The sequence below is a fragment of the Myxine glutinosa genome, chromosome 5, assembly GCF_964187855.1.
Source record: "Myxine glutinosa chromosome 5, kmMyxGlut1.1, whole genome shotgun sequence".
NCBI lineage: Eukaryota > Metazoa > Chordata > Myxini > Myxiniformes > Myxinidae > Myxine > Myxine glutinosa.
Genome location: NC_136265.1, coordinates 186,836,193 through 186,862,734, shown reverse-complemented (window position 1 = coordinate 186,862,734; position 26,542 = coordinate 186,836,193). Strand labels below are relative to the sequence as shown.

Sequence of the window (26,542 nt, the reverse complement as noted above, 5' to 3'; positions counted from 1 at the left end):
ATTTGAAGCAACAGGGTCGGTAGCCACTGCAAAGAAGTCCGGTCGTCCGAAAACGGCAACGAATGTAGCTAAGACTGAAGAAGCCATCAGGAGACTGGAACAAAGTCCGCAAAAGTCAACTCGCGGTTTAACTGCAGAGTTGGAAGTGAGCCAATCAAGTGTTATCCGTATCCTTCACCAGAAAAACTGGAAGCCTTACATTCCACGCTTACTGCATGCCCTTCATGATGGAGATGACCGGCGTCTTCAATTTTGCGAAGAGTTCTTAGCTAAACTTGACCAAGAGGACACAATGCTAGACAACATCTGGTGGTCACATGAGGCATGTTTTAAGCTTAACGGCACAATTAACACACACAATTGTGTCTACTGGGCTGTGGAGAACCCAAGAGTGACAGTTGAGAAGGAGGTAAATTTACCTGGCGTGACAATTTGGGCAGCCATATCTCCATGAGGGATAATTGGACCCTTTTTCTTTGAGAGATCTGTCACTGCAGAAATTTACCTGGATATGCTGCAAACCTTCTTTTGGCCCAGGGTATAAGATCAGGACTGTTATTTCCAGCAAGATGGAGCTCCACCTCATTATGGATGTCATGTTCGTCAGTGGCTTGATGAAAACTTTCCCGGAAAGTGGATCGGCCACCGCGGTCCGATTGAGTGGCCGGCACACTCCCCAGACCTTACACCTCCAGATTTCTTTCTTTGGGGACTCATGAAAGACCTTGTTTATCGTGAAAAGCCTCATACCATTCAGGAATTGAAGGCTCAAATCACTGCAAAGTTTGAGGAAATTGATATCGAACTCTGCAAGCATGTGTGCCACTTTGTGCCTGCTCGGCTGCAATTGTGCATCGATCACGAGGGAGGGCACTTTGAAAATTGCAAATAAAACAGCTTGGTACACTTCCGTAATAATTTTCCCCCGAATAAATGGTTAGATAAACATGTCATTCATTTATTTATACCTTCTTGTACACTGCAATATAAATGTCAAACAAACAATCAACTGACAGAAATATATATATATATATATATATATACAGAAATCGGGCGCTACTTTTGACTCACCCTGTATGTATGTATGTATATATATATATATATATATATATATATATATATATATATATATATATATATATATATATATATATTGTTGCGAATATGGAATTTGGCCTCCATATCCGCTTGTAAATATTCCCCTATTTCCCCAATACTCCCCAACTATCCCCAATCCCCCATTCCCTAGTCCCATTGTCTGTAAACAACACTCTGCAGAACCGACCTTCCCCTTTTTCCCCCATTAAATGTCGTGCCCAGGTCCACCGCACCACACGTAGACAACTTTCGGACATCTTGCTAGTTATTCTTAGTCTATGTCAGTTAAGGACTCGTTTCCATTAATTATGACTCTTCGTTGCACCAGAATGTGATTATATGGCACCAGTAGTGAGTTTAGGACCTTTCCCATACCTCCTCCCATCTTCTTCCCCAAATTACAACAACTACAACTACAACTACAATTACAACTACAACAACAATTACAACAACAACGACGCTCCGGACCATGCGCTCCACGGGGTTACCACGAAGGGGCTCCTTGTCAGCTCCTCGTCAAGGGCGGAGCCGGTAACCCCCCCCGCACGCACCCAATGAGAAGCAACGTGCCGATTCCACGAGGCGGAGCTAACGAGCCGAGGGCGTGTCACTCCCCGCCGGATATACGCGGCCCCGTACCGGACGTGACGTCAGATGCGCCCCCAGCTTGAGCAGACAAGACGCCATCCGAGCGCTGCGACCTCCCTGCATCTACTGGACCGTACTGTACCCTGTCCTTGAGCCAAGGGTGCACCTGGAGCCATCGATAACCGCTTTCCTTGCCATCAATCCCCGTGTGAGTCAGCCTTGTCCCGTTTATCTGTCGTCTGTTGGGGTTAATATAAGATTGTGTCTAAGTGCCTATCTTCCTTTGCTGTCCCTCTTGTAGTTGTAATCTAACCTTCCGCCTTAATATAACCTCCTCCGGAGGTCTTGAGAACTGAACCCTTGGAGTCGTGTCATTTAATCCCAGCCGTGTGTCTGTTCCTTCATTGATCTAGCGTAGCGCGATTAGTCAACGTTCGGGTATAATCGGGTAACTTGTGCAGACGTGGTCATACCAAAACCGCTCGGTAAAATAACATCTAAGCCACGTCTGTAACAATATATATATATATATATATATATATATATATATATATATATATATATATATATATATATATATATATATATATATATATATACATACAGTAATACCCCGGCCTACGTCATTAATTGGTTCCATAAGCCATGACGTAACTCGGTTTTTGACGTAAACGGGGCGTAATGTCTTAAAAATGCCTTAAAATGAAGACAAACACCGTAATTCGTAAAACTAGAGTAAATAACTGGAGGAGGCTGCGGCTTCGCCCTGAATCTTTGCCGCTCCCCGTCGGGAGTCCCTCCGTTGTTTTCTATTGGTCGGGTCTTCTCCTCGAACGGGGTGACCGGCACGGACGTGTCGACCATGAGCTGGCTTGTGTGCCGAGTGGCTCCGCGGCCCGCTTCACCACGGCGTACTTTACCCAAAGTGTCCGAGCAGTTTCACCGGTGGTCGTGTCGTGTCGTCTGTGACGAACGAACGAGCTCAGGGTTCCGTGAACCCGGCCGCCTCGGGGATCGACGCTCGCCTCCGAGTCATAGGCGTGCACCGTCTTTCCTCGAGCGGCCGAAGTTGCTTGCTTCTTTATTTTTGGACGATGCGATATACGCAGAAACGACGACGTACAGGCAGGCATTTGCAAATCCATGCACATGTGCACATGCACACGTAGATCGGTTCTTTACAAGGATATGCATCAACAACAACTTGCTACTCCCTGCACCACAGATGTCAATTTCCAAACAATTTACCTACTCCCTCTACCTAACTTTAACTTACCCTCCCCGGGTATTCGTGAAGGGGTCCATCCTCCCCCATCCACTCCTTCGCACCATGCACTCCACACCACTCAATCCACACTACTCACTCCACACACCATTTATTCCCACACACCAAGTATTCTCTCCATTTATCCACTTGCACCCCATGCAAGTCAATCACTCAATACCATTACACATGTCCTCAATACACCACTCGTACACTTTCTCCGGTCATCCCAGACCATTGCCTCATTTCACCAAGTTCAACGATAACCAGATTCTCACACACACAACCATTCTCGACCAATGCCTCATTTCACCAAGTTCATTCCAAAGATCCTCATTCAATTCCTCATTTGCGCCTAAAGCTCATCCTCATACTCACACACATGATACACCAAGAGCGGCTTCAGCTTGAAGTCGCCGGTGCAATTACCCCCAAGCATTAGCGTTAGCCGCTCCTTCGCGACTTTGTAGCCTGGCATGGTCTTCTCCTCCTTCGAGATAAAGGAGATGATGATGTAGGAGTGACGTAAAGTCGCACATAATGACGTTCGCTGAACTGAAATTTACTCTAGAAGAGTGGCGTAAAGTCGGATTTGACGGAGGTCGAAATGGCGTAAAACGGGGTATGACTGTATATTGTCGCTTGACTCCCCCTCGGTTAAGACTGGGGAAATCACAGATGGAAACGAGCTTAATGAGGCGACAATCAATGGCGGATTTGCAATACACATGCAGGAGGAAGGAGGAAAGAGGAAGAAGAAGCGGCGAGATTTACTTCACTGTCCGCGCACACCAGCGTCTTCACCCTGTGGAAAGTAACTCATGAACGAAAACGTAATTATGTACAAAAATAAATATTTATTAAACCGTACCCGATACCAAAGGACGCGACGGTAAAAACTAAACCCCCTAGAGGTTGGGATCCCACTCACAGACTTCAAATACAAGACAATGGAAGGATGAATAAAATAAATCATTGTGTGCACGTTTGTGCTGGCTTATCTGTCTGGATGTCAGGTCCAATTGGCTCAAGCGCGTCGTCCGACGGGAAGAAAGGCCTCGATGCGCCCCCGTTCACCAGGCCCCGATAAAACCTCTCGCGCCAAGCGAGCGAGCAGGCGTGCAACCCGCTTCACCAGCCGTGCAATCCTCTCGGATTCGGCACGGTCCTCCGATGCACCCAACGTTCGTGGCGAGAGGGTCGAAGGTGAAGGGACCAAACGAGCAGGGCGAGGCAAGGGCAGACAAACAAGGGCAAGAAGAAGGGTCGAGACAGAGGTCCGGGCAGGATGGATCCAGGGACGAGCAGCTTCAAAAGATGTTGGCACACAACCGTTCACCACCAAAGTCGGACCAAAGAGACAAAATGTCCGCCGCTCCAAGTATCTTGTCCGGGCGGCTCTGATGTCATCCGGGCCTTTCACCAATCCACGAGTCCCTTCTTACCAGTTGTGTGATCCGCCCATCAAACCCTCAGTGTCAATCTATCGCGAGGTGGGCGTGACCTCAGCCTGCCTGCTCGATGTGTATTTGCCATGGCGCCGTAGTGTGCGGTCGCTTCCGTCTGTTCTTCGGTAAGTCATTGTGGCGGCGGCGGAATTTAATTATTGTGGTGCTAATGGGCCGAACTAATGTATGTGAGTGCATTGCCATACGGGACAAATGGAATGATAACAGGTTTGACATACAGTGGAAATAGCATAATCCCGACAACTATTTAACATGCTCCATTCCTCGTAATAGGGATGAAGATACACCTTAATCCGAACAAACGGGCTAGACAGGTCCCCGACTTACTGCACATCAAAGTGGTTCTTCTTCTTCGCAACATTGGAGCAACTACTTATGCAGATCTATCTGGATCTATATATGCCCGACCCAACCGACATAACAATATATATGTGTATGTATATGTATGTATGTATGTATATGTGTGTGTGTATGTATATATATATACAGACTTGGCATTTAATATTGAATATTTTTTTTTTCTTGACTTGGGTTTACTTTCTTAACTCAGTATATCAATCTGGTGAGTTTCTTTTACACTTTGGTGATTTATTTGTTAAAAGCACCATGTCACTGATTGTCTGTTGCAGCAAGAAGTCAACAACAGGATTATATCACAGGTGGCGTGGCAAAATGTACGGACAGGTGCATTTGATGATTGGCTTCACAGTCGGATATACAAGGGTTGTTGCGTTGTGTATTCGTGGAAAACAACTGCTGCACATCTCCAAAAGTTATTGCCGCTTCCTCTGGAGATGGTCCATCAACTCGACAATGCTGTTTGTCATGGAGTGGTGGCTTTACGAAATTCCGGCATGAAACAGCATGCTATTGTTCGGCAGTGTGGCATCACTCAAGGTCAGGTGTCAAAGATCCTGAAACGAAATGCTCAGAGGGGTGTACCTCCTCCAGTACCGAGGCCAGGACGTCCCCGCAGAACCACAAGGAGGGATGATCGCCAGCTGCACCGGTTAGTCCGCAATGGCCATACCAAGTCAGCTAATCGGCTTCGGGCTGAGTGGCAGCAACTGACAAATGTGCCTGTATCCAGAAGGCTAGTCAACCAACGACTGGTTCGAGCAGGCTATCAGGCCAAGCATCCCCTGAGAAAGCCACGCCTGACCAGACAACACCGCCAGCACCGATTGCAGTGGGCCAGAGAGCACCGTCAATGGCAGCCAGGACACTGGAATCACGTGATCTTCAGTGACGAGTCTAGATTTCTGGTCTATCGTCAAGATGGCCGCGTCCGAGTGCACAGACAAGTGCATGAAGCCTACAATGAAGATTGTATAGTGCCAAGAGTCCAAGCGGGAGGTGTTGGGGTGACCGTTTGGGCTGCTTTTCATGCAGGTGGCAAAACTGACCTGGTTGTTCTGAATGGAAACCTGAACCAGTTCAAGTACAGGGCCATTCTAGAAGAAGCATTGCTTCCATTCGCTTGTGCAGCCTTTCGAGGGAACTTTGTCTTCCAAGATGACAATGCACGGCCTCATCGTGCTCGCATGATCCAACACTTTCTTGCTGACCGTGGTGTAGAGCATATGGAGTGGCCTGCCATGTCCCCGGATATGAATCCGATAGAGAACTTGTGGGCAGAATTAACGCGTCAAATCGACCACTTGGACCAGCAGCCGACCTCTGTGCGTGAATTGCAGCAGGCTATTGTCACTGCATGGCAAGCGATTCCTGTCCAAACCTTGGCAAATCTCGTGAACAGCATGCCTCAATGTGTACGTGCTCTCCTGAATGCTCGTGGGGGTTACACGAAGTACTAAACTGTAATTTTACTGTCCATAATCCCAGTCGTTATTTAACTTTTGTTTTTGTTAAAAAAATTTTTGGCTAATGTGCAAAATAAAGAGCTACTTCTGGAAAACGTACAGAAGTTTAACACAGTACTGTCCATGAATTGAGTTCGATATCAGTTTACATCACTTTCAAGGATCAATTTATTTGTTTCGAAATGTCAAATGTCGTTTTTGTTTCTTTTAAAGGTCACATTAACAAAATCTAGAATAATTTCAACATAATTCCAATGAACTTTTGGTTCTAAGACATCTTGAAAAGTAAGTTCACCCCCACAAAAAAAATATTCCATATTAAATGCCAAGTCTGTATATATATATATATATATATATATATATATATGACAAGCCCCGCCTGTAGGTGCTACTGGCACTTTGGAGAGAGAGAGAGAGAGAGAGAGAGATTGGGGGTAATTGAAGGGGCCTAGGTTATTTGATTAATGCAACGCAGATTCAACTATTGGAAACAGATCCTTAACTAGAACACATACTAATGAGAAAACTAAAGAAGAAGCCTATGGTGTCCTACGTGTCGCAATATGACCTAACTAGGGTGCGACCTTTGACCTTTTTACACAAAAATGGGAATATTTACAGGGGATTATTTATAAGGGAATATTACAGATATTTACAAAGTGGAGGGTTCTAAAAACCACAACACTACACTATATATACACTACACTATATATATAGTACTATATATAGTATACACTATATATACAACACTACATTACACAATATATATATATATATATATATATATATATATATATATATATATATATATATATATATATATATATATATATATATATATATATATATATTATATATATATACATATATATATATATATATATATATATATATATATATATATATATATAGATATATATATATATACATATATATATATATATATATATATATATATATATATATATATATACAGTGGAACCTTGACTTACGAGTGCACCAACTTATGAGTTTTCCGAGATACGAGCCGTCGCTCGGGCGGTTTATTGCTTTGAGATGCGAGCCGAGATCCGAGTTACGAGTTACGAGCTTACGCCACCCGCCACCAGGTGGGTTCCGGTCACGTGGTTATCTTGCCGTGCAAGTACAGTATCTCTGCCGTATATCGCTGCTGTTGTGTTTTCGCATGTTGGTTATTTTGGAGCTTACGCCAGCCGCCACCAGGTGGGTTCCGGTCACGTGGTTATCTTGCCGTGCAAGTACAGTATCTCTGCCATATATCGCTGCTGTTGTGTTTTCGCATGTTGGTTATTTTGGAGCTTACGCCAGCCGCCACCAGGTGGGTTCCGGTCACGTGGTTATCTTGCTGTGCAAGTACAGTATCTCTGCCATATATCGCTGCTGTTGCGTTTTCGCATGTTGGTTATTTTGGAGCTTACGCCAGCCGCCACCAGGTGGGTTCCGGTCACGTGGTTATCTTGCCGTGCAAGTACAGTATCTCTGCCGTATATCGCTGCTGTTGTGTTTTCGCATGTTGGTTATTTTGGAGCTTACGCCAGCCGCCACCAGGTGGGTTCCGGTCACGTGGTTATCTTGCCGTGCAAGTACAGTATCTCTGCCGTATATCGCTGCTGTTGTGTTTTCGCATGTTGGTTATTTTGGAGCTTACGCCAGCCGCCACCAGGTGGGTTCCGGTCACGTGGTTATCTTGCCGTGCAAGTACAGTATCTCTGCCGTATATCGCTGCTGTTGTGTTTTCGCATGTTGGTTATTTTGGAGCTTACGCTAGCCGCCACCAGGTGGGTTCCGGTCAATGGTTATCTTGCCGTGCAAGTACAGTATCTCTGCCGTATATCGCTGCTGTTTTGTTTTCGCATGTTGGTTATTTTGGAAAATTTCTTAGTTTTAACCATGGGTCCTAAGTAATTGAGTGCCAAGGGCAGTACTGAGAAGAAGAAGAGGATGATGTGCTTGGATATAAAACACGCAATCGTCGAAAAACATGAGCGAGGTGTGCGTGTTGTCGACTTGGTGAGGTAGATGTGAAGGCAGCTGAAGATTTTATTATAACTTTTGCCGAACTGATAGAAGCCGAACGATACATCCCCCAGCAAATCTTCAACTGTGACGAGACAGGGCTCTTCTGGAAAAAGATGCCGAGGAGGACGTATATAACGGCAGAGGAGAAGAGCATGCCAGGCCACAACTTGTTCAGAGTGCCGGCGATAGCTCGCCTTCTCTTTGTGGAAGACACGGTGAGATTCTTAACATCCAACAACTAATGGGACGCAAACGGGGCTAGCGGTACACACATTGATGAATCACCCTGCCTGTGAAACACCGACATGACAGGTTATAGCTGGGTCGGGATTCAAACCCAGGCTGGACAGTTTAGAGTCAAGTGTGCGTACCTCCAGTCCAGGCCATCCTGCCAACTTGTATGCTGCATACAGGTGAAATATATAGCGCGAGATATTTTTATATATACTGCATATTTAAAAAAAAATTGGTGTGGTTTTTGGCGGGCTGGAACGGATTAATAGCATTTCAATGCATTTTAATGGGGAAATTTGATTTGAGAAACGAGCAAATTGAGTTACGAGCTCGGTCACAGAACGAATTAAACTCGTAAGTCAAGGTTCCACTGTATATTGTTGTGGAAATGAGAATTGTGTTTTTTTATTGTTGTAAAAATATCACCCTCCTTCCTCCAGTTGTGTATAAAGGTCAAAGGTCGTCCCTTAGGTCATATACAATCACGTTAGCCAATCATAGATTTCCTACTCGTTGACAGTTATTTCCTTATTCTGTGTATTAGGTTAAGGCTTTGTCTTCCATTAATTAATACTCCATTGCACCGAATTCAAATAGAGTAGATTCCCTTTGATTCCCATTCCCAAAGCCTCGATTGCCAACTGCATTCGCCGCCATTGCCATGTGCTCCGGCTCGGAGAAGAAAGGCGTGTCTCCACCTCGTCATAGAGGGGAGGAGTGAGCCAGCCCTTGCCGACCAACCCAGAACGAGGGGTTTGGCTTTGAGAGGGCGTGGGGAGAACCGTCGAGTAGGTTCGCGAAGGTTCAAGGGTGTGGCCTATATAACCCGCGGGAGACGCCCCCACCTAAGATGAGTTCTGAGTTCTGCAAAGAGACGAGCTTCAGAGAGAGACGGGAGACGCGTAAGAGAGGAGCCCTGAGAGCAAGCATTGAAAGAGAGTCCTGAGAGCAAGCGTTGAGAGAGAGAGTCCTGAGAGCAAGTAAGAGCAGTACCACGCAGCTTTGACTCCACCAGGCAGCGTTGGCTCCACCAGGCAGCTCCGACCCGTTACCCCGCGGGAGCCAGATTGCGGTGGCATCGGTGGCCGTCGAGGTCCAGCCCGACGTCCCGTGCGGGGTCAAGCTCCAGCCAGCTCCGTGCCTTCCTCTCCCTCCAGCCATACACCACCTGCCGTTCCTGTCATCATCCCCCGTGTAAGTGTGCTTGTAGTCTGTCTTTGTCTTGTCCTGGGGTATTAATTAAGACTGTAGGTAAGCTAGCGTTGCACTGTGTCTCCTTGATTCCTTCTGTCTTTATTTTATTATCTTTCCTTCTTCCTTGGTTATTTTGGTCCTGTAAGTAGTAGGAATAAATATAGTAGCATTTTCAAACCTTTTTTTGCCTTCGTCTTCCTCTTCTTCACATCCGTGTCGTCTTTGTGATTTCCCTCATTGGACACCTGTGGCACGTTTTTGGCCAACGTTTAAGGAATCGGGTCTAGTCTTGGTAAACGGCTCACGCCGCAGTTCGCTTCGCGCGGCGCAACATCCATTACGCTGCGGCCGTGAGCGGGGGGTGTTCCTTCGCGTACCGGGAAGCGCTGGTATTTAGGTCATAGGACTTGTGGGCCTAAAACCCTACCCAGCACCGACCGGGCGTGGCGTCATACCCCCGGGACCACGTCGGTCAGTAACAGACGAGGGGCTTAATCCCCCCTCGATAACGGGAACCGAGGCCGACGTCGGGTTCCGCAACAATATATATATTATATATATATATATATATATATATATATATATATATATATATATATATATATATATATATATATATATATTGTTGCGGATATGGGACTTGGCCTCCATATCCGCTTGTAAATATTCCCCTATTTCCCCAATACTCCCCAACTATCCCCAATCCCCCATTCCCTAGTCCCATTGTCTGTAAACAACACTCTGTAGAACCGACCTTCCCCTTCTTCCCCCATTAAATGTCGTGCCCAGGTCCACCACATCTCACGTAGACAACTTTCGGACCTCTTGCTAGTTATTCTTAGTCTATGTCAGTTAAGGACTCGTTTCCATTAATTCTGACTCTTCGTTGCACCAGAATGTGATTGTATGGCACCAGTAGTGAGTTTAGGACCTCCCCATACCTCCTCCCATCTTCCCCATGAAACAACAACTACAACAACGGCGTGCGGGGAGTGTGCGTCCTCACACCGGCTTGGTTAGCCGCCATTGCCATGTGCGCCCACGGGGTTACCACGAAGGGGCTGGCTGTCAGCTCCTCGTCAAGGGCGGAGCCCGGTAACCCCCGCACCCAATAAGAAGCAACGGGCCGATTCCATCTGGGGCGGAGCTAACGAGCCGAGGGCGTGTCACTCCCCGCCGGATATACGCAGCCACTTACCGGACGTGACGTAAGATGCGCCTCAGCCACGAAAGAGAACCAGACGCCACCTCCGAGCGCTGTGAGACCTCCCGCATCTCTGGACCGGACCGGGTCGATTCTGTCCCTGAGCCAAGAGTGCACCTCGAGCCATCGACTACCCGCCTTCCTTGCCATCAATCCCCGTGTGAGTCAGTCTTGTCCCGTTTATCTGTCGTCTGTCGGGGCTAAGATAAGACCGTGTTTAAGTGCCCACCTTTCTATGCTGTCTCTCTTGTCTTTGTAATCTAACCTTCCGCAATATTATAACCTCCTCCGGAGGTCTTGAGAACTGGACCCCTGGTGTCGTGTCATTTAATCCAGCCGTTGTGTCCTTTCCATCATTGATTTAGCATAGCGCGACTTAGTCAACGTTCGAGTATAATCGGGCAACTTGTGCGAACACGGCGGCCATTCCGCTCGGCCCAGCATAACATCTTAATAAGTCGTGTCCGTAACAATATATATATCTGTGCAGTCAGTGTCTGTGTTGTCCTGTGTTGTGTTGTCACTGAACTACTTCCTCAAACTTTTGTGAAATCCTACCAAACTTCTGGTATGCACCTACCTCTCCCGTCGGTATGTCCTAAGGGTACTTGTTTTGAAAAAGTTTCCAATTTTTTTTTATGGGGAAATTTTTTTTTTTCCAACCTAAGTTTTCAACTTCAATTGTTCATAAAATGTAATATCACGTATAGTACAAATACAAATGTAATATCACGAATTATGATTGCTGGAAACCATGACAAACCAGCAACTCAGGTACAGTCATTTATCTGGTTATAAGAAACTTCCAGAAGGACAACCATCCCTGCAACACTCCACCGATCTGGGCTTTATGGCAGAGTGGCCAGACGGAAGCCTCTCAGTGAAAGACATGAAAGCTCGCTTGGAGTTTGCAAAAAAGCACCTAAAGGACTCTCAGTCTGTGAGAAACAAGATTCTGTGGGCTTTCATGTGTCTTTCACTGAGGAGAGGCTTCCGTCTGGCCACTCTGCCATAAAGCCCAGATCGGTGGAGTGTTGCAGTGATGGTTGTCCTTCTGGAAGTTTCTCCCATCTCCACACAGGATCTCTGGAGCTCAGCCAGAGTGACCATCGGGTTCTTGGTCACCTCTCTTACAAACACCCTTCTCCCCTGAATGCTCAGTTTGGCTGGGCGGCCAGCTCTAGGAAGAGACCTGGTTGTTCCAAACTTCTTCCATTTAAGAATTATGGAGGCCACTGTGCTCTTGGGAACCTTCAATGCAGTTCCTTCGATCTCATGGCTTGGTTTTTGCTCTGATATGCATTGTCAGCTGTGAGACCTTATATAGACAGGTGTGTGCCTTTCCAAATCATGTCCAATCAATTGAATTTACCACAGGTGGACTCCAATCAAGGTGTAGAAACATCTCAAAGATGATCAAGAGAAATGGGAGGCACCTGATCTAAATTTCAAGTGTCATCGCAGAGGGTATGAATACTTATGTCAATGTCATATTACAGTTTTTTCTTTTTAATAAATTTGCAAAACCTTCGAAAATCCTGTTTTCTTTGTCATTATGAGGGGAAAAAAATGAATTTAAACGATTTCAGCATGAGGCTGCAACATAACAAAATGTGAAAAAAGTGAAGGGGTCTGAATACTTTCTGAATGCATTGTATATACATATATGTATACTGTATATATGAAATATATATATATATATACATACATAATATATACCCCATACATGACCAACTTCATCGTTAAATCATGCTATATACTACAATGTTCATTGATCATATCTGTGAAGTTTGTATCCATTGGATAAGTCGTTTCAGAGAAAGTGTTTTAAAAAGACTTTCCTTCAATTCCAATATAGCTGCCACACCATGTAACCAATAATGTTTTGTTTACCAAACTTTAAACCCAATAGCTATTCAATGACATACTATTCGATAACGTTTCAAGTCAATCAGTTGGGAAGTTTGAGAGAAAAAGGTATTTAAAGGTTTTTCACTAAAATCCAATATGGCTGCCAAACAACATCACCAATGACATCACAGTTTTCATACTTTTTTTTTGCACATGGGTAGTCGATCATACATGCAACATTTTGTATTCATCTGCTCAACCATTTTGGAGGAGTGTTTTTAAAAGGGTTTTTTAAATTTATTTTTCTTTCAAAAAAAAATATGACTGCCTTTCCACACCATTGATGACGCCATCTATTTCATTCACTGGACAAATTTGCAATTTTTCGTATTGAACGGACAAGGATTTTGACACATTCAATTATGATACAATTAGGGCACCGATGATGTCATCGTTATAAAAACCTTGTTCCTCATGCAGAGTTGCTGACGTGTGCCAAGTTTCAACTATTTTTGTTGAGCAGTTCCAGAGATGTCCAAAGTTTTTCCTTTTTTCCAATATGGCTGCCATAAATACCACATCACCCACGACATAATAGTTATCATACACGCGAGGGAGATCTTGCGAGATCTTGGAGACGGCGGCAGGGATTTTCGAAGCTCCACACGGTCTCCACGTTTTTCGAAGTTAAGTCTGTTCACAATTGTATTTTGTCGAAACTGTATTTATCTTTCGGTGTGTGAAGTTATTGTGTGCAACTTTGGTTGTTTCTCGGTGTTTATCTTTCATAAATTGATCGTCTGTTTGCCGTGTCGCGAGCAAGGCCTTGTACAGTGTGCACTGTACAACCTTGAGGCTTTGTTTTTCTCTCAGTGGTCCGTCGTTTGTGATCCAATAACTTTCGTTCTCTGTATTCCCAGTCTTTTCACCCATAGCCTACTTCCTTGTGTAAATCTCAACTCAAAAAAAAACAAAAAAAAAAAAAAAAAAAAACATTTCCTTCTCTGTTCTCATTCGTTTATTCATTCTTATTCGTTCGTTCGTTCTTCGACCACGTGTTTCTCCCCCATTTCCCCAGATAGTTTTCACTCATTAACCTTCAATGTTTACACTTTCCCCTCAAGTTATGTATTCCGTCATATTTTATAACACCTTTTTCTTCTTCTTCTTTAAAAGGCTGCTTTCGACTTGCTCACCAAATCAATTCATCCCCAAAAAAATATCCATCTCCTATAGTGCCTTTGTTCTACATTCCCTAAACTCTCCTGCACTCCATCCTCCATCCAGCGTCCTTAAACGTATTTTTAACTCGAAGGTCACAAGAAACTCATTTTGCAATAAATGTTCGTTTCCCATAAATCGTACACTTTCAAAAATCCAATCTCACCCCTCCCCTCCAAATCTTCCCCATAACCCCTCCCCTCCAAATCTTCCCCATCACCCCTCCCCTCCAAATCTTCCCCATCACCCATCCCTTTCAAATCTCCCCCCTTGCCCCCTCCCTCCTAAACTACTCCCTCACCCCTCCCCGCCAAGACGCCCCCTCGCCCCTCCCCTCCTAGACTCCTGCCTCACCCCTCCCCTCCAAATCTCCCCCATATCCCATCCCTTTCAAATCCCTCCCCTTGTCCCTTCCCTCCCAAACTCCCCCCTCACCCCTCCCCTTCAAATCTCCCCACCCTCATTGCTTCTCAATTTCCCCCCGCTCACTCCCCCTCCTCAAAGCGTCCTCCCCGCTTCTTCCCCCTTCAAACTCTCACCTCCATCTCCCCCAACCTTCTGCCTCGCTCTTCCCCCTCCTCAAATAACACCTCATTGTGGCTCACCCAATCACCATCAAACCTTTTGTCCGCCCCATCCTTCCCTTTCTCCGAGCTATTCTGAAATCTCTGACACACCTTCAACAGCTCTCCCTACCTCTTCCACCTCTTCCACATCTTACCCTACCCCTCCTCCCCCCTGTTCTGTATCTGATGCTCCCCCTTCCTCTTCATTAACGGTATGGACCTCAAACATCCGGGGCCTTCGTTCAAACTTAACCGATCTCTCCATACAGGTTGCTTCTGTCAAACCAGACGTGATCTGCTTAACAGAAACTTTCCTCCTTTATGATGTCTCTGATTCCATAGTATCTCTCCCGGGCTACTCCCTCCTCCGGTATGATAGACCTGAGCCTCGTCCTGGAGGCGGGGTTGCTATCTTTATCAAAAACTCTCTTCCTCACTCGCCCTGCACTGCACTCTCTCCACCTCACCCCCAGGAATACCTCTGGCTACGGCTTCCCCTTCGCTCCCACCTCTTGTTCATATGTGTGTTGTACCGTCCACCAAACAGTGATGACTCCATCTACATCTCGCTGTCTGATGATATGGACCAACTTCTATCTACTCATCCCAACTCTCTCTTCCTCATATGTGGTGATTTCAACTGTCATCATGCCAGTTGGCTGGGTGTGGGTACCTCTCTCACCAGCCATGGCTCCTCAGCAAAGGACTTCTGCGACTCACTGGGACTGACACAATCTGTCAATTTCCAGACCCGGATCTCAGTCAACGGAACATCTTCTCTTCTGGACTTGGTTATGACTAACTTCCCTGAAAATGTCTGCTGCTCTTCTTCTGCTCCGATCGGATCATCTGATCATGTCCTTGTTAAAGTGGACATCTCTCTGACCATCCTCAGGGAGCCTGCTCAGCGTCGACGAGTCTGGCATTTCACTCAGGCCAACTGGCACGGTCTTCAAGCAGCCATCAATCATCTGGACTGGTCTCCCATCTCTACCACCTCTGACATCAACTCATCCTGGGAATTCTTCCAAAGTAAATTGCTCTCTCTCATGCACAGATTTATCCCATCTCGTCTTCAGTTGTCATACCCTTCCTCCCGTCCATGGTACACGGAATCTTGTGGTGAGGCTGTTGCCCAGAAACAACTTGCCTTCGTCTCCTGGAAAGCAAATCCAACGGAAGGAAATCTCATTTCCTTTCACAAAGCCCGAAACAAGTGTGTGTCCACCCTCAGGAGAGCCAGGAAACAATATCTCTCCGTTCTCAAGACCGAACTCTCTTATCTGTCTCCCTCTTCCAAATCCTGGTGGCGTCTGGTCAAATCCGTTTCTGGTGTTTGTTCCCCCTCCATCCCCTCCCTTACCTCAAACGGCTACACAGCTGACTCCGCACGTGAAAAAGCTGAATGCCTCAACTCTGTGTTTGCCTCTAAATCTTGTGTCCCAAACCCATCCCTCTCTGTACCCACCATACCCAGTCGTACCCTGCTGCTCCTGGACTCCGTGTCCTTTCCTCCTGACAAGGTGGAAAAGTTTCTGTCAACCCTCGACTCTGATTCTGCAACTGGACCCGACGGCATCAGCCCACGGGTCCTAAAATCCTGCTCTGCTGCTCTATCTCACCCTCTCTCTGTTCTCTTCACCCTCTCTTTTGCTCAAGGTCAACTGCCATCTGCTTGGAAATCAGCCAACATCACCGCTTTGCACAAAAAAGGTGCAAAAACAGATCCTAGCAACTACAGACCAATCAGCCTTCTCCCAATTATCAGCAAAGTCATGGAATCCATCATTGCTTCTGATATGAAATCTTTCCTCTTCTCCAATGGCTTGATCTCTGATCATCAATTTGGTTTCAGACCAGGTCACTCTACTCTGGACATGCTGCTTCTGCTGTCTCAACAATGGATGGAGGTCCTCAATGCCAAACAGGAAATTAGAGCTGTCTCCCTCGACATATCACGTGCCTTCGACACGGTCTGGCACCCCGCTCTGCTCACCAAACTCTCCTCCTTTGGTATCCATGGAAATCTCCACGCATGGCTGGCGGACTTCCTCTCTAGTCGTCGTCAACGTGTGGCCCTGAATGGGTTTCTCTCATCTCCTCTTCCTGTTCAGGCTGGAGTTCCCCAAGGCAGTGTTCTGGGCCCCGTGCTTTTTCTGGTCTTCATCAATGATCTCTCTGACTCTCTCGAAAATCCTCTCTATCTCTTTGCTGATGACTCCACTCTCTGCCGCTCCATTCCTCTTCCCTCAGATCGGCAGTCTGCTGCCTCCTCACTCTCTGAAGACCTGGACAAAATCACAGACTGGTCAAACAAGTGGAACATGTCTTTCAATCCTGACAAATCTCACACTCTTACTATGTCTCTCCGAAAAGATCGACTGGACAACCCTCCCATCTACTTTCTCAACAATCCTCTCCAAGAAGTTCTGTCGCTCAAGATTTTGGGTCTCACTATCTGCCATGATCTTTCTTGGGAAAACCACATTTCCAAGCTGGCCTCCAAAGCCAGTCGCCGACTGGGCATCCTCCGTCGTGCGAGGTCCTTCCTCGGCACACCTGAGCTCCTCACCACATACAAGGCTTTCATCCGCAGCTCAATGGAATACTGTTCTCCCCTATGGGCCGGTGCTCCTGCCTCACACCTAGCTCGGCTTCACGCTGTTGAAACCAAAGCTTTCAGAATTATTGGAATCTCCCGCGATGAAGCTATCTCTGAGGGCCTTTCACTCACTCACCGCAGGCAGGTAGGTGGTCTTTCTGTCTTCTACCGACTCCTCTCCGGCCTTGCACCCCCAGCTCTCTCTGTGCTCTGTCCCCCAAATATTCCTACAGGTCGCACAAGATCTGCCAGCAACCCTCTGATGGTTAAACTGCCGAAATCTCGGCTCTCCGCTCACCTTCACTCTTTCATTCCTCTTTTCTCCCGCCTCTGGAACAAACTCCCTCACTCCTTTCAATCCCACTCCTCCCTCCAGGTCTTTAAAACAGCTGTTCACCACCATCTCTTATCTTCCCCCATCCAAAACCTTGATCTTTTCTACCCCCGCTAATTCACCCCAGATCCACCTTGTTTGAAATTCCAACTTTTTTCCTGGAAGTCCTGGCAGTGTCCATATGTTTTATACCTCTCCCACTGCCCCCTTCCCACGCCCCCCCCCCCCCCCAAAGCCCTCGCCCTCTCTCAGATCTCTCGATGTCTCCATGTCTCTCGGTCCCTGCTCTCAAATGTTGTGTTTGTGTCCTTCCTCCTCTCTCCCCATCTTGTCTACCGCTCCATATGTTATATGTTTTATGTGTCGGTTTGTCTTTCTGTGTGATTAATGTTCGCTCTTTCACGAGCCTCGATATTGTATACAAAAAAAAAAAAAAAAAAAAAAAAATCATTACAAAGTTTTCCATGGTTAGGAGCTCCTCTGTTGATAGTTTTGTGTCAATCGCTCAAGCAGTTGTGGAGAAGACAAATTTAAAAGTGAATAAAGGTGAATAAAGGCGTGAAAGTGAAGGGAGAGGAAAATAAAACCCCGTACAACAACAACAGGGTACCTAGAGTACCGTAATAAAGAGACAAATTCCATGAATGGATTCATGAGATGAGAACTCACTCTAAACAATAGTAACTTAACAAGCATAGCAATTCAAGGAAGTATTTGCAGAAGCTCTCTCTATTTGGGGTTGGGGCAGTGCATCATGCAAGAGGAGCAACGTTTGACTTAAGCTGGGAAAGTTCGTGCACACACAAGGATACGTACGAGCGAGAACTACAAATCGATGAACGAAAAGCAAAAATGGTAACACTTGAATGAAAATTGATGCAAATCATGTCATATGGGTTTTATTTCTTCCCTCTTAATCCCTCACCCCCTCCTTCAGATATTGATGCCACAATGGAGCAGGGGACACAGCACTGACCTTTGGGTGGATGGGGAAAGTAAACTGGTAGAAGGTCTTTGTAGATTTTCTCATCAACTGGCAAGAAGAGGCAAAGGATTATCCTGTCAACCTACGGAAATAAAACAAAAAAAGGCCAGCGATGACAACTCATTGACATCCTAACGAAGTATTTGCAAGTGATCTGCGGCAGGTGATCATCACCACCAATATATTGCACGTTTAAGAATATTTTACCAGTCTTCAGGACATCTAACAGTCACATGCTTCTCTTGCCTGCCAAGTATTTGAAACACAGCAGTGACACAGCATGAGCATCTCTACCCTATTTCCCTATTTGCATCCTTATTTTTCTGCAAGAAGTAGTGCTAAGAATGGATTAGATGAATTGACCACCTTTATGGAATGGCTATGGTAATTTTATCGACTAAAACCACAAGATTGCCAGTGACCAATGCAAACCAAACAAAATATTTTGTCGTAGGTGGGCCAGGCTAGGAATGTTTCCTTTGTCATCATTCTCTTGATACAATCCATTTCAAACGGAAGACGAGTTTGAAAGTTTAGATTAGTGAAAGCATTTATACCAATTTCATCTCGAGAGACTCTGGATCATGCATTAAATGACTACACGTGGGTTTTATGGAAAACATTGCTAGAAGAAAAAAACACACACACACACACACACACACACACACACACACACACACACACACACACACACACACACACACACACACACACACACACACACACACACACACCACACACACACACCACACACACACACCACACACCACACACACACACACACACACCACACACACACACCACACACACACACACACACAATTCCGAGTCATGGGAGGGCTACACATGGAGATTCCGCATTCTGAAATTCACACATGGAGATTACAACCAACAACACACCTCGCTGATCTTCATCAATGATCTCCCTGACTCTCTGGAAAACCCCCTTTATGTATTTGCTGATGACCATCCCTCTGCCATAAAACCCCTCATCATTCAGACAGGCAAGCTGCAGCGTCTTCCCGCTCTTCAGTCCTTGAAAAAATATAACGGAACTCTTCGATGTCGCGCCGTCGACAGAAATGCCTCCACCCACATTATTCCACCATTATACATACTTGTACCAAGTTTGATTTCAATCTCTTCAGCTGTTCTCAAGTATTACATTTTTACCTGATATGACCTCTGATCGTTGATGCCAAAATCGAATCAGTTCATCTTTGCATCATAATATATACTTGCACCAAGTTTGGTCAAAATCCCATCACTGGTTCGGCACACCGGGAGGCCTGGTGTTTACCGCCCATGCTTTGTGCGGAAGAGCGAGCGCATTTTACCGCGAAGGCCTGAGACGACTGACGAATCCTGGCGAGACGCACCAATCGAGTTGAGCCAAGTGCAATAAAATTACACCTTTTATTTTTACATCATTATATTTATCTTTGTCTGTGTTTGGGCCTGGTGTGGAGGGTCCCTCAAGTTAGGAATTTAGTTTATTGTGCGTTTCTTTGATACCGGCATTTTCTTTAATAAACCCGTTTATTTTTGACCATTTTAATTCCGTTTCGTTTGAATTATTTATTACAGGGTGAAGACTGCCGTTGGGATCCGGGAAGGTAAGGCTCCGGTTTACCCCCTGCCTCTTGCTCCCCCACGCGTATTCTCCGCTATATTTTTGAACTGAACGCCTCGGAGTAACAGCTCGTTTGGACAACCATGCTACCCTACGGTCATCACCAAGGGTAGTCACACGATAATATACATACATATATACACTTGCACCAAGTTTGGTCAAAATCCCATCACTGGTTCAAATGTTAGGGCAGTAACAGACTTTTTACCAAACTGGACCTCTGGGCTTTGACGTCTTGACCCCATAATGTAATCCATTTATCATTTCATCATTATACATACCTGTACCAAGTTTGACTTGGTTCCCTTCAGCTGTTAAGTTATCGTGGTGACAAAAAAAACAACTCACAGAAACTGACCTTTGACCTCGATGCAGAAATCCAACCAGTTCATTTTTGCATAATAATAATAATAATAATAATAATAATAATAATAATAATAATATATATATATCCCAAGTTTGGTCAAAATCCCATAATTGGTTCACAAGTTAGCTCGGTAACAGAATGTTTATCTAACAGGACCTCTGTTCGTTGACCTCTTGACCTCAAAATCTTATCAGTTCATCTTTGCATCATAATATACAAATATATCAAGTTTGACTTGGATCCCTTCAGCCGCTATCAAGTTATAAACCTATTGCTCGGTTTGAACTTCTGCAAATTGTAGAAACATCATGTTGTAGAAACATCTCAAGGATGATCAAAGGAATTTGGATGCACCTGAGCTCAATTTGGAGTGTCATAGCAAAGGGGTTGACCACTTATTAACTCAAGACATTTCAGCTTTTCATTTTTAATTATTTTGTAAAGATTTCTCGAAAAAAAAAATCCACTTAGACATTATGGATTATTATGTGTAGATCAGTGATTAAGAAAAAATTCTCTATTTAATGCATTTTAAATTCACGCTGTAACACAATAAAATGTGGAAAAAAAAAATCAAGGGTTGTGAATACTTTCTGAAGGCACTGTAAATCTAAGATCACTGCTCACCTCCACTCATTTGTTCCTCTTTCTTGTCCCACCTGTGGAACCAACTTCCACATTCTCCTCAATCTCATTCTTCCCTCCAAGTCTTCAAACACAGCTGTTTGCCACCATCTCAGATCCTCCCAAATCCAAAACTGTGATCTTTTCTACGTTCGGAAACCCCACCCAAATCCTCATTCCTACTTTCCAAGTTTTCACTCCTTGGAGTTTCCTTCTGTATCCATCTTGTCCACCACATGCGTGCATGTTTTAATAATAATAATAATACATTTATTTTATATAGCGCTTTTCAAGAAGCCCAAAGGCGCTTTGACAGAGAACAAAAGACAAGTGCAAAAAGACAAAAATCAATAGGTAAATAATCAAAGCAAAAGGAAGGAGAAGGAGAAGAGATAGTCAGGGGTTAAATGCTGTAGGTTAAATGTTGAATGTAGTGTTTTTTTTTTTTTGTTTGTTTTTTGTTTTTTTTGTATACTGAATCGAGGCTCGTGAAAGAGCTGACATTTACTTCACAAACAAATCAACCAGACAAACAAAATATATAAAAAGAGGGAGCGGAAGACAAGAGAATGGGAAGCACACAAACACTTGAGAGCACACAACATTTAAGAGCAGGGAGATGTGTGGGAGGGAGAGGGCTTGGGGGGAGGAGGCGTGGGAAGGAGGGGGGGGGGGGGGAGAAGTATAAAACACAAGGACACCAAGGACTTCCAGGACAGAAGTTGGTATTTCAAAAAGTGGAATTGGCGTGAAATTAGCGGGGGTAGAAAAGATCAAGGTTTTGGATGGGGGAAGATAAGAGATGGTGGTGAACAGCTGTTTTAAAGACCTGGAGGGTGGAGTGGGATTGAAGAGAGTGAGGGAGTTTGTTCCAGAGGTGGGAGAAAAGGGGAATGAAGGAGTGAAGGTGAGCAGAGAGTCTTGATTTTGGCAGTTTAACCATAAGAGGGTTGCAGGCAGATCTTGTGCGACCTGTAGGAATATTTGCGGGACAGAGCCCAGAGAGAGCTGGGGGGGCAAGGCCAGAGAGGAGTCGGTAGAAGACGGAAAGACCACCAACCTGCCTGTGGTGAGTGAGTGAGAGGCCCTTGGAGTTTGCTTCATCGCGGGAGATTCCAATGATTCTGAATGCTTTGCTTTCAACAGCGTGAAGACGAGCTAGGTGTGAGGCAGGAGCACCAGCCCAGAGGGGAGAGCAGTATTCCATTGAGCTGCGGATGAAAGCCTTGTACGTGGTGAGGAGCTCAGGTGTGCCAAGGAAGGACTTCGCACGACGGAGGATGCCCAGTCGGCGACTGGCTTTGGAGGCCAGATTTGAAATGTGGTTTTCCCAGGAAAGATCATGGCAGATAGTGAGACCCAAAAGTTTGAGTGACAGAACTTCTTGGAGAGGATTATTCAGAAAGTAGATGGGAGGGTTGTCCAGTCGGTCTTTTCGGAGAGACATCGTAAGAGTATGAGATTTGTCAGGATTGAAAGACATGTTCCACTTGTTTGCCCAGTCTGTGATTTTGTCCAGGTCTGCAGAGAGTGAGGAGGCTGCAGACTGTCGATCTGAGGGATGAAGAATGGAGCGACAGAGAGTAGAGTCATCAGCAAAGAGATAGAGAGGATTTTCAAGAGAGTCGGAGAGATCAGGTGGGTCTTGTGTTGAACAGGTGGGTCTTGAGTGATGTTTTGAATGTGGTGAGTGAGGAGTCTCTGATGGTGTGAGGTAGTGAGTTCTAGAGGGTGGGAGCAGCGATGGAGAAGGCCCTGTTTTGCGTCCTGTTTTTGTCTGTTAAGTCAGAGGATTTCTCCATGGCCAACTGCACAGAATTAATCAGTGTGCTGTTTGCAAGCATTCCCAAACGTCTTGACTGAGAAGCACATCTGCATAGTCTGGTGCTCTCTGTGCTCCATTGTTCAGTTTGTATGAATGTCTGCAGAACAGTCTTTCCTTCAGGGATTCCTCCATTGCCATGCCATAAAGTCAGAGCTACACCTTTTGCAGTGGATGTAAAGTTCACTAATCATCTCTACTCAGTTGTTCCTCTTTTGTCTCGTCTATAGAAGTCAACTTCCAATCTCTAGTTTCCATGGCTTGGAAATGAACGTTCACCTTTTCCTCAGGTCAACTCCCATGCATTCCCTCCATCACCGAAGGTGGACAGAGGTTATTTTTTCACCCGTTTGTCTATCTGTTAGTTTGCCTGTGAATGGGATATCTCAAAGTTATGGAAGGATTCGGCCAAAACTTGGTGGACAGGTTTTATTTATGGGCCCGTTCCGATACAATCGATTCTATTTTCGTGAAGATCCAGATTTTTTTTTGTTGCTCTCTTCATCTTCCCTTTATAAGGGGTGAATATCCAATGGCACCAAGCTCCTGCCCTGACCACAATACTCCTCCACTCCCCTCTGTCCTCAGCCAACTTTCTCCACTCTGCAACCTCCCCCACCTTACATTCCTCTTCACACAATTCTCCCATCTCGATCGCAGTCCACATCTATTCCTTCTTTTTTTTTTCTTTTTTTTTTTGTATACTGAATCGAGGCTCGTAAAAGAGCTAACATTTATTCACAAACAAATCAACCAGACAAACAAAACACACAAAAAGAGGGAGCGGAAAACAAGATGGGGAGAGAAGGGGAAGCACACAAACACAACATTTGAGAGCAGGGAGATGTGTGGAAGGGAGAGGGCTTGGGGGGAGGAGGCGTGGGAAGGGGGGGGGGGGGGGTGGAGAGAGAAGTATAAAACACAAGGACACCAAGGACTTCCAGGACAGAAGTTGGTATTTCAAAAAAGTGGAATTGGGGTGAAATTAGCGGGGGTAGAAAAGATCAAGGTTTTGGATGGGGGAAGATAAGAGATGGTGGTGAACAGCAGTTTTAAAGACCTGGAGGGTGGAGTGGGATTGAAGAGAGTGAGGGAGTTTGTTCCAGAGGCGGGAGAAAAGAGGAATGAAGGAGTGAAGGTGAGCAGAGAGTCTTGATTTTGGCAGTTTGACCATAAGAGGGTTGCAGGCAGATCTTGTGCGACCTGTAGGAATATTTGCGGGACAGAGCCCAGAGAGAGCTGGGGGGGCAAGGCCAGAGAGGAGTCGGTAGAAGATGGAAAGACCACCAACCTGCCTGCGGTGAGTGAGTGAGAGGCCCTTGGAGTTAGCTTCATCGCGGGAGATTCCAATGATTCTGGAACCTTGTTCCCCCTCAAACTATCTACTCGCTTTGCCATTCTCTCTTCCCCCATCCACACCAAATGTCCAGCCCATCTAAGCCGGCATTTCATCACTTTCCCCGTCAAACTCATGTGCACACCAATCCAGATCCGGATACTATAATTACCTCCGCCACCGAAGGTCGATGGAGGTTATGTTTTGAACCCTGCCCGTTTGTTTGTGAACAGGATATCTCAAAAAGTTGTGGACGGCTTTGGACGAAACTTGGTGGAGAGGTTGGGTGTGTGACAAGGACAAACAGATTCGATTTTGGTGAAGATCTGAATATGGATTCGGATACGAGAATTATTTATTTATTTATGTGATTCTTCACCATTGAGAGATCAGGTGAAAAGCGATATATAACATGATATTTAAAAAAAAGTTATGGACGAGTGATGACTAAACTTGGTGGACGAGTTGGTTAGGCGACAAGGACAAGTAATTCGATTTTGGTTCAGGTCCGAATCCAGATCTGGCTTATCAGTGGGATACAAAACATAAACTGTTCAGCCTGGTGGAGGTATGCGCTCCACCGAGTGCCGTTCTAGTTTTTGTTAATGATTATTCATCGAGAGATGTGGCCAAAACGCTATATAACACGATATGTCAAAACGTTGTGGACAGATTATGACAAAACTTTGTGGATGAGTGGGCAGGTGACAAGAACAAGCCGATTACATTTTGCTTAAAATCCGGATGCAGATCCCACCTATCAGTGGGATACTAAATGGAAGCTGTCCATCCTAGTGGAGGTATGCGCTCTACCAAGTGCCATTCTAGTTCCTCAGTATTCCTCTATAACCTCATCTCACCAAGCCAACCCTTTCCTTTCCAGGTTATTGTTTTCTCGCCCTCTCGGTCTACCTTCCTTTCCACTTTTTGTTCCATTGCTGTTTCGCCCCCAGTTTGCTGTTTGTAATTATACCATGCTTGTTAACCCGATGTCCTCCTCTCCCATCCTTTGATCTAATTCTTCCCAATGACAATTATAATTGAATTATAATTCTTTTATAATTATAATTTATAATTATAATTCTAGAATTATAATTCTTATATAATTAAAAATTAATTAGAATTATATTATAATTCATATAATGAATTATAAATAGAACAAGAATATATATCTGACCAAGTGTCCCTCTGTTATGTTGCTCTACCCTGTTGTTGGTGCATTTCCCGCTTTCCAGAAATATATTCTTGTTCTATTCTGTGTTGTAGCTTTTATATGAGCCTCCGCATTGCATACAAAGAAAAAAAAGCAGGAAGTTATAATGTTCTGCAGCATCAACACTATCTTGTTCCAGGTTTTCTAATGGCATTGCTGTCAAATGTGACATCATCCATTCTTCAACATAATATTAAGGCGATGTAAGCTTAGCAATGCCATGATCCATAATCAGTACTGCCTCAGTCATTTCATTACAGCATTCAGGAAGTTAGGAGTGGAGGAATGGTTGATCAGAGTAGTGATGGCAATGTACAAAAGAGCGTGCACAGCTGTAAGGACGAAGGACGGGAACAGTGGTGAGTTTGAGGTGAAGGTGGGAGTGCATCAGGGGTCGGTACTAAGTCCACTACTATTTGTAGCTGTGATGGAGGTGCTGGCTCAGAACGTAAAGGAGGGTTTACCATGAGAGTTGTTGTATGCAGATGATCTGGTGTTGATTGCGGAAAGTATGGATGGACTGAAGGAAAAGATGAACAAGTAGAAGGAATGTATGGAGACAAAAGGTCTGAAGGTGAACATAGGAAAGACGAAGGTGATGGCAAGTGGTAAAGCATGTGGTGAGGTGGAAAGAACTGGGAAGTGGCCATGTGCTGTGTGCAGGAAGGGTGTCAGAGTGAATTCCATTCAATGTACAATGTGCGCTGAGTGGGTTCATCAAAAATGTAGTGGTCGGAGAGCGTCATTAACCCATGTGGCAGCTACATTCAAAGGTAAGGTGTGCACAGAGGGAGCTGCAGATGGAGGAAATATTGAGTTGGATCTTGGAGACGGCGTGAAGCTGGAAGGTGTGAAAACATTTTGCTACCTCGGAGACATGCTGAATGGAGAAGGTGGATCAGACACGGCAACGGTTGCTAGAGTGAGATGTGCATGGAAGAAGTTTCGGGAACTGAGTGGCGTGCTGATGAGGAAGGGAGTGTCGTTGAAGCTGAAGGGAAAGGTGTATGCTGCATGTGTGAGAAGTGTTATGATTTATGGGAGCGAGACATGGGTCATGAATGTAGAGCAGCA

General features: G+C 45.2%; 1 protein-coding gene across 7 annotated transcripts in view; it reads right to left on the bottom strand.

The window, feature by feature from the left end:
• Positions 1–26,542, bottom strand: part of MACROD1 (mono-ADP ribosylhydrolase 1) — a 193,258-nt gene that overhangs the window by 8,991 nt on the left and 157,725 nt on the right. For all 7 annotated transcript variants that reach the window (XM_068115275.2, XM_078779261.1, XM_068115276.2 and 4 more), the window contains one exon: positions 18,465–18,555. In XM_068115275.2, coding sequence (XP_067971376.1) covers positions 18,465–18,555 — 91 coding nt within the window. The remainder of the gene's footprint in view (positions 1–18,464; positions 18,556–26,542) is intronic.